The 16,796-nt window shown below is 48.8% G+C and overlaps 1 protein-coding gene across 3 annotated transcripts in view; it reads right to left on the reverse strand.

Annotated features, from left to right (window-relative positions):
• Positions 1 to 16,796, reverse strand: part of Slc47a1 (solute carrier family 47 member 1) — a 56,549-nt gene that overhangs the window by 22,121 nt on the left and 17,632 nt on the right. The window contains exons 1-6 of one of the 3 annotated variants that reach the window (XM_063269333.1): positions 12,751 to 13,472; positions 8,077 to 8,178; positions 6,479 to 6,547; positions 4,881 to 5,029; positions 4,034 to 4,076; positions 2,470 to 2,514 (exon numbers count right to left, since the gene is read on the reverse strand). In XM_063269333.1, coding sequence (XP_063125403.1) covers positions 2,470 to 2,514; positions 4,034 to 4,076; positions 4,881 to 5,029; positions 6,479 to 6,547; positions 8,077 to 8,178; positions 12,751 to 12,882 — 540 coding nt within the window. In that variant the 5' untranslated portion in view covers positions 12,883 to 13,472. Of the gene's footprint in view, positions 1 to 2,469; positions 2,515 to 4,033; positions 4,077 to 4,880; positions 5,030 to 6,478; positions 6,548 to 8,076; positions 8,179 to 12,750; positions 13,473 to 16,796 lie in introns of those variants that run through there. The other 2 variants (NM_001014118.2, XM_063269334.1) reach the window with 2 other exon arrangements.

A 16,796-nucleotide genomic window follows, 5' to 3' on the forward strand; every position in this document is an offset into this window, starting at 1 on the left:
GCATGAGTAAATGAATGAAACTCGACTGCAGCTTTGTCTCTGGCTCTCTCCAGCGGACAGGACCAAGACTAAAGTGTGACAGTTCACGTGAGCGCTATGTTCATTGGGGGAATGAGCTCCTGGTGACTTTCCTGTAAGGGAGTCTGTAATCAGCTTACATCTCGAGTGTGGAAAAGCAGTCAGACTGCATTTTGAGGGGCTCAGGGTAAGCAGACAGTAAGGAGCCTGGTAAATAAGATGCTACTGTCCCCAGCTCCGGAAAAAAAAGAAAAAAGAAAAAAGATGCTACTGAAGTGACAAGAAGCGAATTAAGAAGCCCATTAGGAAATTACCTAATGATGGTTCATTAGGTAATGGTGCATGCTGCCTTGTCTAATGACCTGCGTTCAATCCTAGGACCCACATGGTGGAAGGAGAAAACTGACTCCCACAAATTGTCCTCTGACCTACGTGCGCACACACACACACACACACACACACACACACACACACGCGCGCGCGCAAAAATAGATAGATAGATAGATAGATAGATAGATAGATAGATAGATAGATAGATAGACAGACAGACAGATAGATAACTTTCAACAGAAAGAAAGTGACAGGCAGGACCCAAAGGACTTGAAGGACAAAGCCACAGAGACAATAGCCTGAGACGAACAGAGTAGAGGGAGGGAGAAAGGACAGAGGCCACCAGGTATAGAGTGTGGAGGAGGCAGCAGGCCAAGATGAGGTCACATGTACGACATGCTCCCGCTGTCTCAAGGCAGCTAGTTCTGAGATGGGTACAGGAGCCCTGCAGACATAGATGACAACTGGAGATGTGCAGCAAGCAGTTGCTTTTCTCAAGGAGGCCAAAGGAAGTCCGGAGCTGTCCCCTTCCTTGCCAAGGTCCTCTCAGTCGGTGCCTGCAGATCTCCGTGTTTCCTGTCTTTCCTCTGTTCCCTTCCTAACCTTTGCCCTCTTCCAGAGGAGCGTGTTCCCCCAAAGAAAGAGTACGCTTGTGCTAAAACACTCCTGCCTCTCCCAAAGCCCGCTGCCCTCCCGGTCTACAGAGCTTACCCATCACTGTGTGTCCTGCTCCTTCTAGGCAGCTCTCTCCTCATATTAGACCACTGTCAGCCCACCATTTTCACAACTCTCATCTCTGAACCACAAATTGGTTTGCTTTCTATCAACCCAATGCCCAGTAGATATACCATGCTTCACTAGCAGACCAGCCAGCCAGCCAGCTCCTCTCGGGCCATTGTGAGCTGTGTCTTCTCAGCTGTAGCAGCCTGATTACACCCAGCACTCCTGCCTGGGGACTGGTGTCTGACACTTGCTGTCTGGGAAGACTCCAGAGCCCCACCAGCCCACCATAATTCAGGTCCCAGTGTCAGCCCCTCTCCGCTACAATTCTCTAATTACAGGTCCTTCCCTCAGCCTCAGCTACTAGAGAGTGTCATGGTCACACTCTCTGTCCCTCCTCCATCCATGCGATAAAAGGTCAGAAGACTGGTGAGAGACAGAAAGACAAGCAGGAGCTTGACATGTTGACATGTGACAAGTTGCAGTCTGTACTTGGTTCATACAAGGGCATAGACGGAGAAAAGACACCCTGGAGAACAGTTAGAAGTGCAGTTCCCAGGGGCTGGGGATTTAGCTCAGTGGTAGAGCGCTTACCTAGGAAGCGCAAGGCCCTGGGTTCGGTCCCCAGCTCCGGAAAAAAAAAAAAAGAAGTGCAGTTCCCACCACCTGTGTTCAACTAGTTCAAGCTCTTAGCTCTAGCCACGATAAAGGATGATACCTTAAGTGATCCACTTAAGTGTCCAGTAAATAGGGACCATCCCTGCCTCTTTCTACCCTCATCCATGCCTCCCTGTTACACACACTAGAGAAAGCCTGCCTGTGTGACAGGAATGTGTGACCCAGCTCTCTGTTACCTCAGTTTTTCTAGAAGGAAGTCCATAGTCCTATATCATATGCTGATCTCATAAGTCCACCCGCACCAGGTCAGGGCTCCCCTCCCTAGGACCTCCGACCATCGCTACTTGCCATGGATACAGTCTTGACTGTTCTCTGTTTTCAATACAATTTGAGCTTTTACACCCACTGCCCCCAGAAAGTAGCGGCCTTCAGACGAACTGAGAAGAGGTGTGGACTCCCTAGACCCAGCCAAGCAACTCTGACCCACAGCCCTGTAGACAGCAGACAGGCTTGCCCCACCAGTGCAGAGCCAAAGAACACAGACATGCTAGCCCTCACAGCGCCAATGGCAATATTTCCGAGTGGGAACTAGGTACAAATTTTCAGAGCCAAAAACAATGCTTCATTCACTCCTCGATGTCACTTAAGAAACCTCCCCACAGAAAAACCCTAGGTGTGCGACCCCCAAAGCCTCTTTCAGTGGCTCTCAGCAGGCCAATTCCCTCCACCCTGCTCTCCCTGATTCTATCAGTCCCTTAAAGGAAAGAGGGCAGCCCACATTACCTGGTTGAGCAAGTATTTAACTTGTAACGTATAAAGAAAGGCTGCCTACAAGAGAACAAAAGGGCAGGGTTAGTTCTGTAACCTGGCCATACATCAGAGATCTGGGTGCTGTGGCAGGCTTGTCCCCCGGCCACCCTGGCTGTCCTTCATGCCACAAAGCCTCATCGAAGCCTGGAACAGGTAGTATCTGCTCTAGGGGCTTCACACAACTTCTATATAAATAAACACAATGCTAGAAGTTCTAGCCCTAGATTGAATATGAAATATCTCCTACAGGTTCATGTGTCCACGTGTGTGGGCCTCAGGCAGTGGGGCTGTTCCGGGGAAGTCGTGAAACCTTTGGGACATGGGGCCTTATCTAGGAAATACAGGGCCATGGGTTCTGCCTGGTCCCACTGCAAACCTGAACTCTAGCTTTCTGGTGGGCCATTGGGCTATATGCAAGCTTCCTTGAGCTTCTGGGATCAATAATAGGAGCCAATCACACCATCACGGGACTGTGAGCTAAAAGTAAGTCCTTGTCTAAGTTGCTTCTCTTGGATATTTTGTCCCAGCAATAAAAGAAGTGCATCCCTGTATAGCAAAAAGAGGTATTGTCTCCTTGAACATACACTGACATCCTAGTGTAGCCCGGCTATCATCTTATTTGCTGGGATAATGAAAAGATGTCATATTTATGTGGTTTTATGGGATAGGGCTGGAGGACTCATGCAAGGGACTGGGCTCCATCCCCACCAATGTAAAGATCAAAAACAAAATGAAACATTTTATGATGAACTAAGAAGTGCAATTTCAATGATGAGGGCCAATAGCCACCATTACGGCAGACTGTATCCCTCAAATTCACACACACAGAAGCCTATCCCCATATGTAACTGGATTTAGAGGGTGATTAAATCAAAATGAAGACACTGGGGTGGGGCTCTAATCCAGTAGGATTGGTGTGTTTACAAGAAGAGACAACCATGTTACATGGGACAGAAATGGAAAACCTGCGATCTAAGAACAGAGGCCACGGGGAAGCCACTGAGGTTCACACAGCAATCTTGGAACTTCCAGCCTTCAGAATTGTGAGGAAGCAAATTTCCGCTGTTTGATCCTCCAGTCTGTATCAGTCCCAGCCAATAACCAGCCCCTCTATCCAATTCAATAAACTTGGCTTTGACTGTTCATTGACCACCTACAGATTGGTATTAAACATTAACACGCTCTTGCAGATCATGTGATCACGCACTACTGTCTAAAGGTCGAAGCGATGCTCTCGGAGGTTCTGAGATGGACAAGACTTTACCCCTTAAAAGAAACATTCTGGACCTGGCTGCTGGCTGCCCCAGGGATACTCCAAGTACAAGAAGTCAAGGCAATATCTCCCATCCTAGAGTTTCTGTTTGTTTGTTTTAGGGAAGATAAATGCTGGTGTGTCTTTAGGGAACATAATTAAGAGCACATGTCTGTGATGAGCCAATGTCGCGTGTGAGAACTATGTCAGATGGAGCTCATGACATCCCAGTCACTTTTCACCCAAGGACCAAGGAATGGAGTCTCTGACCCCATGCAAACTCACAGGGAGTGCTGGAATGAAGACCATGACGTAAGTCTGGGTGAGCCTGTACAATAGAGAAGAGTGACAGTGAGGACAGAGGCCACCTCCCTCAGGAAGAACTGCGAGTACATTCTTGATTCCCCCTAAATAAGTGGATATCAACTATTGGAGCAAATACAGAACTATATCCATCATCTTGCCTGGATCGCCTTCCTGCTTCTTCCAATCTTAGATCTGTGGCAGGGATTCGGAGCCTCACACAGCAGCTGGACAGTCCCTGGCTATGGGGGCTGCCTAAGGCACTACAAGCTATTTCTCAGCTTTCCTGGTTCCTAAGCCCCTCTACCTGATGAGATATTCAGGCATGCCTTCAGAGAGTGAAAATGCCTGTGGGCTCAGAGCTACTGTCGGGGGCCAAGTACTTTCCAAAGATCTTAATCAGTTAAGCCAGTGGGTCTTATACATGGAAGATTGGAAAGTTGCTAATGCCCAGGCCTCACCTCTACCAGTCAAGAATCTGGGGATTTGGAGACTAGAGGCCTGGAGAAATTATCTGTAGTGCCAAGATTATTTTAATTCCAACTGTGGTCAGAAATCACTAAGCATTTACAATCCACAGACTGCCATCCCACCGGGAAGATGTTTGTGAATGCAATTTCACTCAAAACTCTGGATCCTGGAAGCCAGTAACGAGAGAGATTCCAGGTCTCACAAGGCAGATATACAAGGTATCAATGCCTGTAAAGGGTCAGCCAAGATCAACTTAAGCTCACCTTGGAGTGAGACCCTGGCCTCTGTCACCCGGAGACTCAGTATGGCTAGATGATCTTTCTACAGAGATGATGCTCTGCCCACCACCTTGCCTTACCTGGATACATCTGGGTCCTGTCTGAAGAGCAGCAGAATTTGCTCGGTGTTGATGAAGAGTGCCCAGCATGGGAAGCAGCAGAGGAGCAGGATGAGTGTCCCCCTCTGCAGGATAACCCCTACATGCTTCAAGTTCTGGCTCCCGTATGTCTGGAGAACACAGGCAAACAACCCCATTAAACAGAAGTGGTACACTCCAGCTGACCCCCAGAACCCTTCGATCGTGCCTCATAAGGAAGCAGGTGGCTTGGCCATTCACTCTAGAAAAAGATCGTGTGGCCAATTGAGAGTTGGGCTTGTGCACTGCCGAGCATCACAAATGTATGCTACTCATGGCTAGCCCAGGATAGTAGCAATGTCATGTTAAAGGTACCTGGGGCTCTAGTATGCTGTCAGGTTTGCATTGTCTGGGAGCTTGTTAGAAATGCAGATTCTTGGGCCTGATTCCAAACCTACTAAAGCAGGAACTAGGCCAATGGCCACACCTGTGGGGCACCAGCTCCTACCAACTCACAAAAGCCAGAAGGTGCCGGAGTCTCTCAGCTTTCTGTCCAGTGACGCCTCTGGGGGAGTTCTCAAACCAGCTATGGAGGGGAACAGACACCAGTGGGACTGCATAAGGTGGCTTAACTTTTCCACTCCAAGCTGGTACAAAGAAATGTACACACTGTAGAAACCAACCTTGAGGTTTTACTTTGGATCCTTCCCCAGGCTAGTGAGAGGGGTGTGATCCTCTCGTTCGGTTCTGGGTGGCCCAGAAGCCACAGCTCCCGCTCAACTATGGATCACAAGGAGACCAAGGTGTGTCCCATGCTGCTGAGCTTGGATGTCTGCTAGGTGAGGGAGAGCCAATGCGTTTTCAACTTAGAGCATTTCCCATCTAGGATGGATCTATCCAGATGTAACCCATCATAGTCAGAGAACATCTGTATGCCAGACGGAATACCAGCCCTCTGGAGGACGTTAAACATTCACCAATAGCCCTGGGTAGGCCCAAGCAACCTGCACTTTGGCAAGCCCTCCAGATAACCATGAAGCAGACCCAGTTTCAGATGCCAGGACTACAACAAACTCCAACATGAAAGTTATAGGAGGGACTTTTACACAGGTCCCTGTTTGGTCAAAAGTGAGATGAGGCAGTCATGCGAAACAACACTTTTGTGTGTGTGTGTGTGTGTGTGTGTGTGTGTGTGTGTGTGTGTGTGTGTGTGTGTATGTGTGTGTGTGTGTTTGGGTGGGTGGGTGGGTGGGTGGTTGAGACAGGACCTCTCTGTGTAACAATCCTGGCTGTCCTGGAATTTGCTTTGTAGACCAGGCTGGCCTCAAACTCACAGAGATCCATGTGTCTCTGCCTCCTGAGTGCTGGAATTAAAGGTGTATGCCACTACTGCTGGTCAAAACAACGCTTTGAAGGAACCCCCGCTGTACTTCGCATTAGCAGTGAGAACCATCTATGGCTGGCAAAGGGTGGTGGGGAATTCCTGCTCTGAGTTCCTCATCTGTGTGTGCATGTGACCCTCCCTCTCACAGTGAGTTCCTTCATCTACACCAAAGGAAAGATGTCTGGAGTCCCTGAGAATACAAGTCACTGCCGTTTACCTGGGAGATGAGGGTGTCACAAGCAGAAGATAGGCCATGTCCCACTGAAATGCCTGTGACATTGATAACCTAGGAGAGAACAGAGAGTGAATTAAAGACGGCCCATTCTCTGTTCCTGTAGAGCAGCCCCCCTCTGAGAGCACCTGCTCAGACCCCTTTGATCCGCTAGAACGACATGCCAAAGCTCAAAGAGGGACACCAAAAAACCCAGGCCACAGTGAGTAGTAGCACAGCCTTTCTAAAGTCTTGGCTGTTTTGCACTTCAACACCAGAGCAACTTCTAACTGAACACAGTGCACCACAGAAGCGGTTTGGAGGCGTCTACTCACCTGAGACTAAGGACCAGTTGAGCAACTCTCATCCAAACTCCACAATCCAAAATGCCCACAAGCCTGAAACGTTTAGCATTGATGTAACGAAATACAGACCCTCAGGTTCTGGCGCGGTTTGGATTTTGGAGTTTCAGATTGGGTGTGTTCAACTTGTTAAAAAAAAAAAAAAGTGTGCAAATACTCTAAAATGCACAGCAAAACTCAAGACACTCCGATCCTACATTTCAGATAAATGTCTCACCGGTGTGGCCTGGCCAAGCCCTTGGATCCCATGAAGGACACAGAAGCAAATGCATAGTGAGGAACAGTGCCCGCTGGAGACCTTGTCTGTGCACTTGCCTTCACTGGAATCAGGAAGTAGCCTGAGGAGTCTCGTGCAGCTACCTCACTGAATCTGTAGCAAGGTTCACTGGGACAAAGCTGAGCCCAGCCTGCTGAAAGGGCTATCCTATCACAAGACCTCAGTAGAAACATGCCTGAGGCTTAACTGTATGTACGTCCATATTACCTCAGATTCAACTAAGGAATTGGGGTATTGCTCAGTGGTAGAGGGTTTGCCTACAGACCAAACAAGTGGGGATGGGTCAGGTTAAGGAGGGATAAGGAGAACAAGAATATACTCCATAAAGAGCCAGAGTCCACGTCTAAAGAAACCCATGACTAACTTAAACCAAATAAGTTGATGGGGCTCTTGACTTTGCATGGCCGGTTGCCAATCCCTGGCAGAGATTACCAGTTACCAATCCCTGGCCTATCTCCTTGTCTTTGAGGATTGCACCCACCACAAAGAGAGAGTTTGACCCGCCAATTTCAGGGTTGGATCTAAATCCTACCCTTCCATCCCATTTCCAGACTGGGAAATACTGGAAATGGGTTGGAAATGCTGGAATGTGGGTAATGTGGCACCTCCTAAACGTGGCAAATTTCAAGGCATCTATACACCTCCCTTTTCCCATTCTCAAACCCTGAGCTCCAGGGATCACACAGTAGGTGTTATGGTAACTGCAGGGATGCCCTCCACTGATGGCCTCATCTAACTCACTAGGCCTGGGAGTCTGCAACATCACCCCAAGAGCATAAGTCCTAAGACTGCAGCCCCGTTGGCACCCTGATTTTAGCCCAGTGCAGCCTGTTTCAGACTTCTGACCTCCAGCGCTGTAAGGGAACAGGAAGCATGATTCAAGCACTGGGCTACTGTCATGTGTCACGGCAGCAAGTGGCACAGAACAGTTTGATGAGCCTCTGCGGAGAATCTCCCATACATACCGCAATTGCCAGTGTGACGGCGTCCAGCTCCAGCTTGCCCAAGTGGCCACAGAACACTGAACTTATGAAACTGATTAAGAACATCATGAGCTGGGCCAAGAACTGGAAAGAGAGGAGAGCAGGGGTCAAGATGAGACTCGACCACCACAGCACAAGGGAGAGCATGATGCTGCCCATCCGATTCTCCAGGGAAAGAAACATGGACACTGTTGAGAACAGGCATACGATTTAAATACAGCATGCAATGTGTGAGCTCCCTAGTTTTAGGTCAACTTGACACAGGATAGAATCATTTGGGAGGAGCAAATTACTCTATCGAGGAAACACCCCCTCCAGGTTGGCCTGTGGGGTGCTTTCCTGACTGACAATTGATGTCAGTGCCACCCCTGAGCTGACAGCCCTGAATGCTATAAGAAAGCAGGTTGAGCAAGCCCTAAGAGCAAGCCAGTAAGCAACATTCCTCCGTGGTCTCTGCTTCAGTCTCTGCCTCCAGGTTCCTGCCTGAACTCCTGCCCTGACTTCCATCAGTGACAGACTGTGATGTGGAAGGAAATAGGCCGTAGAAATACACATAAACCTATTTCCTCCGTAAGTCTGTGGTCACGGTGTTTTATCACAACAGAAACAAAGTAAGTAATGCATGAGTTGGTACCAAGGAGTAGACTATGGCTGTAAAGACTCTGGCCATGTTTCCATGTCCCTAGAGGACTGTGGAAAACCCTGGGACTTCAGACTAAACATTATGGACTCTAGCCCCCTAGAACCACAAACCAAAATAAATTACCTTGGTCTTGGTGTTTTACCACACTAGTACTGAGGCACAAGTGAGATTATCCAACAGGCAGCAGGGGGATCTGGGAGTTCACATGGATGGAGCTCCAGCTTTCCTGAGTACGTCTAACTTTCTAATTCTATGGCGGCTCAGCTGTGAGGGCAGGTACATACATCCTCACTACTAAGCCATTCCGCCTCGCGTTCCAGTGACTACTGTAGTTTCCTTATGTCTCTGACACAAAAGCTGGGGAATCTGAGCTAAGTTCATACAATTCATTTGGGTGCACTTTCCAAGGCCAGGCCAGTTAACCCAATCTCTTCATGAGGCCTACTGCAGCTCTGCTTAGGAGTGTGCTAATAACTTTGCTCACTACCCAGGTTGGCAACTGAACACAGTCAGTTCCTGCAAGGAACAGGGCTCTGGAGCAGAGATTTGCTGACTCTCAGCTCTTGGCTGCAAGGTTCTGAGTGAGCGCCTGGCCACAGACATAAAGTCACCTGCAGATATCCAAAATGTCCCCCGGCCCATCTCAACGTAGAGATTTAGGAGGCTTGTGGGGTTGAGGAGTCTGCACGTCTGTACTTTCTCTACATCTGTGTCACGCAAAGATGCACATGTGCAAAGGTCATACCTGAGACTACCCAAGAGCTTTGGGAGCTGTGCCAAATTAGGAAGACACGTTGCTTCCAGACAAGGATTGGTTCTCCCACGTAGCTCAGTGGCTGCTGTGTGACCCGAAGTGGTCATAGCTTAGAGACAAACATATCACAGAAATTACCAGGGTAGGGCAGGGTGCAGCTCAATGCGGGGGGCAGGGGGGAGGGGATGCACTAAGTACATGAGAGACCCTGGTTCACAGCCCCTCACTCACATCTCCAGTTAGCAGACTGATGGTGACTCTTTCCTTCCTTTTTATCCAGGGACATTGCTCAATTTTTCCATCTGGTCACAATACAGAAACGTAGTAGCAAGACCCTTCCTGCCTTGCAACTTAAGATAGGAGAAGGCGGGGTGTGCCTGGGCCTGGTGCTTGGAGGGAGAACAAGTAACAGCCTGTTTAGTGGTCTATGCAGGAGCTCTAGAAGGGCCTCACTCATCCCCTCCAACAATGGCCCAAAAGTCCACTCTTGGCAGCAATAGGTTAGCACAGCAAGGAGCCCAAGCCATCATCTGGGACACACAAGGAAGCTCAGCCCAGAGTCACACGGTTCAACTCAGAACACGATAGTGTCTTTGAAGTTTACAGTGCCTCCATCTGGGATCCCAGTCCTGTGGTCCCCAGTCTGAGTCCTCTCTGAGTTTTTCTTTCACTGTGGAAGGCATCACAAAGTCAGATGTGAGGGTGCAATTACCCAGCTGAGCACTTCTGTACAGAGAGCTGAAAAGGCGCCGACCTCCCCACGGGGCCCTTGAGCAGGGTAAAAGCCTGGGACCTCAGCCTTCACGCTGCGTCTGTGTCCTTTCCTTGGAACTAGAGTCCTTCGTGCTGTACACAGAGGCACGTTAATCACTTACAGAGCACCGGCTAAGAACAATAATACCTAACCCACCTATCTCGTCCCGCTGAGGGATAAAGGCACAAAGATAAGAGTGACTAAAGCATCTCACTGTCAGCTTCAATAATGCCCTGCTCCCAAGGCATCTGAAAATCTCCCGCCATGTTCGAATCCTTCAGTCATCTTGGATCCTAAGAACAACAGGTCACAGACCAATCTCTCATGGGGGGATTACCTCTCGAGGGACAATAATCACCCCCTAAAGGAAACATAATGCAGGAGCATATCTTATGGAACCGGTGGCTTGCCCTCTCGAACGATGACGTCATCAGAGGCAGAGCCAGGACTGAAGTAACAACCAGCCACACCAGTGTGTGAGAACAGCAATGTCTCCATGACCCTAGTGCAGTGCCCCCTCTAGGCCAGTGTATAGCAACAGTAGTGCCTCCATGGCCCTAGTAAGGTTGAGCTCAAAGCTGCAGGAGGAACTTTCCAGGCAGAGGAGAGGAGCAGTAAACGTCCTGAAGCGAGAAGGTTGAGGCTGGGGCTCTGAAAGGAGACTGGCTGGGTAGAAAGGTAGACATAGATAAGGCATGATGGCTAAGCAGGGGCCAGACCACAGAACTGAGTTCAGGGTTTGAGCAAGGCACTTTACTGCTTTGTTCAATACAGGTGTGTAAAAGACTCCAGCTGGTCCACGAGGAGCATCTTGGGAAGAGCTCTCTCTGGAGGAGACTCAGTAAATGAGAGAGTGCAAATTCTGCCAGCCTGAGATGGCTGGGCCAATAAAGCAAGGTGGAAGGACAGAGCCCACTGCTGGCAAGTTGCCCTTTGACCTCCACCAGTAGCACCATGGCACACAGACATACTCTCTCTCTCTCTCTCTCTCTCTCTCTCTCTCTCTCTCTCTCTCAATAGATAGATAGATAGATAGATAGATAGATAGATAGATAGATAAATGTAAAGAGAAAGAAAGAGGGCGGAGGTTCAGAGGGGGTTAGCTGGGACAATCTATTTTGCAGGGGTGGGGCTGGGAAGAAGGGACAGTCAACAATGACACAGACCTTGGGAGGTAAGGGGTGCCCAGCAGCTGGCATGGGGATGGATGGCTTCATCACATCAAAAAGGGCTTCATACACAAGAGACTAAGCTGACTGAGGCAGAAATCTTGATGGCAGTCTTGCAAAGTAGTCACTGGGTCACCTGGCCCATCCAGCTAAGGACTACAGGGGAAACTGCAGAGTAACTCCCAGCTCCCCACCCCTGTTGGTCTTAATGGTTTTTATTTGTTTGTTCTTCCTTCCTTCCTTCCTTCCTTCCTTCCTTTCTTCCCCTGTAATGAATAGGGGAATAGGGGAATATGCACTGTGTTGGTGAGAATCCAATGACATACATGTATACACTCCTGTTCCCATGTAGGAAAAGGAGCCAGTTCTCCTCTATCAGCCTAGTGCTGGAGATCACATGCCTAGAAGAGGGCAGGAGCTCCAGCCACTGCTGCTGGGCTTAATTCTGTAGCCCAGTATGGCATGGAACTGTAAGTAGCTCTAGTCACCTTCTGCCTCAGTCTCCCAAGTACTGAGATTCCAGGCTATGGCTACCACACCACATCTGGCTTTTAGAATGCTTTTCTGGCATCAACTCAGTGAGACTAAGTTGAGGCAAAGCTAGCCGCTCTTCACTTTATGCAACGGAGAACGGAGATGCTCTGAGTTCATGGTTCCCTAACACACCTGGGAAGATCCACGCAGGAACTAAACGTCAAGACTGAGCACCAGGAGCTCTTGTCCACTGAGGTTGTGAGCTCCTATGTCTCTGCTGAGCCTGTAGCTGACGGCTTTGCTCTGGGCTTTGATCGTGCTTCTCTGTGCCCTATTGTCTGCCTCTCGGCCAAATGCTTATTCACTCAGAGAGACACGCTGACAGTTTCTTTTGGCCAGAGAAGTGGCTTTCTCACCCTCGAGGACTGAAAACCCCCAAACTGGCAGAGAACAAGAGTTAGCACATGTGTGATATGGTTCTGTGGATTTTTAAAAACCCACGATGCTTCTAAGAGATGAGGTTGAGGGAGACCTAGCCTAATAAGTAAAACCAACCCCACTGATAAAAGCATTTCCAACCCAAAGGAAACCTCGTTAAAACCTCAGATTTTGAGCACAGCACTTAGTGGAAGAGGAGCTGCCTCTGCCTGGAGAGAAACCAAATCTGAGTGCTTTTACTTTCAGGAACGCCTGGCTACAGGGCGCACGCACCTGGAGAGGCACCAGGCTCTGCACATCCCCATACCTGTGGCCCACTGCTGCCTCTCCCGGTCCCCAACCCCGTCAAGTCAGACCCTGCAAGTTAGGTAAATGGGCCCCCAGCCCTCGGGGACCAGCCCGCAGCCGATGCCACCTGACTCACCGCAGGACCCGCCAGGACCAAGAGAGCCCGCAGCTCCTCTTGAAAGCCAGACAGCAACAGGCGGCGCAGCCCACGGCGCTCGGCTGCGTCCGCGCCTCCTGGTCCCGGCGCAGGCTCCTCCAAGACCTCCATGTGGCCTCCGTGCTGTCGGGGCGCGGACGCGGACGTGGAACGGGGACCCACAGGCCTGAAAGACTCCAGTCCCCGCCCTCGGCCGCCTCCCCTAAACCCGCCCAGCGCCGGCCGAGTATCTGCGACCTTGGATGCACCCCTTGCCCCTGCAACCCCCAGGCGCGCGCGCCTCTCTAAAGGGCAGCGCTCTGACGCGCCAGAACAGAAGTTTGCAGTAGCGCTGGAAGCGAACGAACGAAAAGTGCGCTGAGGCGGGGACCTTCTGAAAGGTAAAAGTTTTAAAGTTGCCCCCCTAGACACAAAGTTTAGAACAGAAGAAACAGGTTAGGCCTCAGAATTGTATGTTCCAGGAAGCCTCTCCTAGGGCTATAGAATAGGTAATTACATCTGCTGGTTCAAGCAGCTTCTCCCAGGAACTAGTGGACCATAGAGTTAAACAATCTTGAGAATCAGGAAGCAGCTTCTCCTAGGAAACAATCTTGAAAAACAGTTTCTCCTTGTGATTTTTCACTGGTATTCTTCACACTTTCCTATGACGCCATCCCTGCCCCCTCGGGTTGTGGTTTCTCCCTTTAAATACCCTTTCTCCCGGCCTCTGGAGTTGAACTCCACTGCCCCTGCGGGATATGAGTCTCGACCCCAGTGCACTGATTCCTATCGATAAATTTCATGTGATTACAGCAAGGATGGTCTTGTGTGAGTTCTTGGGGGGGGGGTGAGTCATCCCGAGACTTGAGTGAGGGTCTCCCCGCTCGGGGGGGGGGGGGTCTTTCACTTCCAGTCTCTGTCGCTGCAGGGGAGCGGAGAGCACTTTAGAAATGTGTGGTATGGAAGGACTTAGAGTTCTGAGACATGATTCCACTATGGCCAGTCAAAGGTCTGATCGTGGTTCAGCTGTGGCCCGCCAAAGATCGGATCTGGCAGTAATGGGTTTCCGAGGTCTCTGCTGTGCAGCTTGTGGTCAGTTCAACACACACTTTGTTATGGGTTTGGACTTTACAATTTTTTTTCTCTCTCGAAAATTGTTCCATTAAAGTACATTGGGGGAAAAAAAGCAAGCCACATTTCCCTAGTAGTACAGAAGTGTTCACTGGTTTTGGATGGTCAGAGACAGGAGACACTGTGGCAGGAATACACAGGTTCAAGGGACACCTGCAGCCTGGAAAAATTCAGGCTTGTCACCAGGACCTTACTCTCCTCATCTGTAAACTCGAGATGCGTCTCCACACTTACACCCCCTTGCATCCCAGAACAGAAGCATTGCCTCACAGATGTAAGATCCAAGTCAAAGGTGACTCCTGTGAGAGGCTAAAGTCCCTTCCGTGGCAAGTGATCCTGAAAAACAAATGCTTCTGCTCGTTGATAGTTTCACGCTGCTGTGACAAAGTATCCCAAAAGCAACTTAAGGGGAGAAGGATTTCTTTTGGCCCATGGCCTCAGAGATCCATATCCAAGGAAGGATGTAGAGGAATGTTTCTTGCTTTGTGGCAGCCAGGATACAGAGAGACAAAACACTCTTCAAGGACATGGCTTGGGCGATTCACTTTCTGCACCTAGCCTAGTTCCCAGAGCCTTCCAAAGCGAGGCCACCAGGTGGAGGAAGGCTTCAATATGAGAGTCTGTGAGAGACACTTCACACCCAAACCATACCCTTAGATAACCAGGAACTCTGGAGTCGAGATTTGGGGGTTGGTTTTTAGTTTTGGAGGTGGAACTCATGCCCAGCTTCACAAACACAGTGAGCAAAAGCCCTACCACTGAGCTACCATCACAAAGAATCTAAGGGTCTACAAAAGACTGCTGTGTGGCTGGGAATAGACTACTTACCTAGCATATGTGAGGTCCTGGGTTCCAACACCATGAAAAGAACAATCTGTCTCAGTCAGTGTTTACTGCTGTGAAGAGACACCACACTCAAGGCAACTCTTATAAAGGAAAGCAGTTAACTGGGGATCGATATCGTTTACAGTTTCAGAAGTTTAACCCATTGTCATCACGGTGGGGAGCATGGTGGCACACGTGGTGGCAGACACTGTGCTGGAGAAGTAGCTATAAGGTCTACATCCAGATCCACACACAGCAGGAAGAGAGAAACACTGAACCTGGCTTGGGCTTTAGAATCCTCAAAGCCCACCTCTAGTGATATACCTCCCTAATGATTAAGCATTCAAGTATGTGATCCTATGGGAGCCATTCTTATCCATGCCACCACAAAACAGAGAAACAAGACCAATGGTGCCCCTCATCCTTTCACAATATCTGTGACTCTCCCCTTGGTCCCTGTGCAGGTAAAGACACATCTTCTAGTCTCATCCTTGAACCCAATAAGTCCTCTACTAAGACTCTTCTCCCATCTATTCTCACTCCTTTAATATAAAATGAGAGGGGAAGGGATTTGCCCTCCTTAGATTTCTTACTTACTTTTAGAACAATTACCCAGTTCAGAAAAAAACTGGGGTCTTGTGTCTGCTTACACCTCAATTATACTCCAAGCCCTGTATCAAAGGGTTGGATTGTATCTGTGACTGGGGTTCCCCCACCAAGACTGCATGTGTGGAGCAGAGAATCAGCTTCTCAGAGTGGGGGTCTCCACAGCCAGATGTGCAGGCTGGACACTAAGATCCCTCTTTTCTTGTTGTTATTCCCACCCCAGCCTCATCTAATCGATGCTCTGCTGCACAGCCCCCGATGGTGAGCTTCTGTGGCTGTTTCTTGGTCTTTAGCGGTATTCTCCTGCTCACTGAACATTGGTGAGTGTCGTGAGTCTTCTTGTGCACAGGTCCAGGGGTTTCAGGAACTTTCTCGGTTTGGCTAGTGATGATGGGGATATGAACAGTGCACAGCTAGACACAGCCAATCCTGGAGCATTTGGATGATACACAGCTGGGCCAGAGCTGCCTTTGGGCTGCCCAGCTGTTTTAGCAGCCCCTTCCTATACCAAAAGTCAGAGCTTTAAACATGACCGTCCCAGCTGGCTCTGAGGGAAACAGACATTGATATTCTCTAGGGGTCTTCAGGAAACCCTCATGGATGTGATGTGCTGTCAGGAGCCAACAAGAAGAAGCTAAAAATTAGCAGGTGATTTCCCTTAGATGAGTCTGCCTTAAATTATAATCTACAACAGATTGCTCTGGTCAGCAAGGCCAAGGAGAAGTTCATTTTAGGAAAGATTCCTGATATTAATATGCTTTTCCTCTTATTATTAAACATGTATGACAACCACTAGGTATTAGATGATTTCTTAACTCTTAATGATGATTCTATAAAAATTCCTAAAATTATATGAGTATTTCTTAAGTTTTTTTTTATAGTGGAACTGCTATTAGGTTCTCTCTGATGATCAGAACTGCACTGAGAACTCTGCCAGTCTTTAGTGTCACGAGTTAACTGCATCTGAGATAGCAAGCAATCATCCACTACTCAGAGCACATTTTAAGAGGTTGTAAAACCATTGACCAAAGGTCATAAAAAGGGGACTGATGATTTACTATAGGTGTGAGGACAGAAGATAAAATATTGACTGGGTTTATCCATACAAAATTCCATTAATAGTCACAAAAAGTTATGGTTTTTAACTCTCCATCAACCTGTGGAGCTATGACAAGTGATGACTGTTTAGCCAGTAACTACTCCTAATGGATATACCTGTAAACATTCTCTGTTGTAAACTTCTTATTCGATTTGTGATTTGAATTTATGTGTAAACTTGTGGTGAACTTTTTTTTTTTTGGTTCTTTTTTTTTTTTTTTTTTTTTGGTTCTTTTTTTTGGAGCTGGGGACCGAACCCAGGGCCTTGCGCTTCCTAGGTAAGCGCTCTACCACTGAGCTAAATCCCCAGCCCCGGTGAACTTTTTACCATGTGAGCACGTATCCTAAAAGATGTTTAAGTGCCGAGGACAAAGAGAGGAGAGCAT

Source organism: Rattus norvegicus, chromosome 10 (assembly GCF_036323735.1).
Source record: "Rattus norvegicus strain BN/NHsdMcwi chromosome 10, GRCr8, whole genome shotgun sequence".
NCBI lineage: Eukaryota > Metazoa > Chordata > Mammalia > Rodentia > Muridae > Rattus > Rattus norvegicus.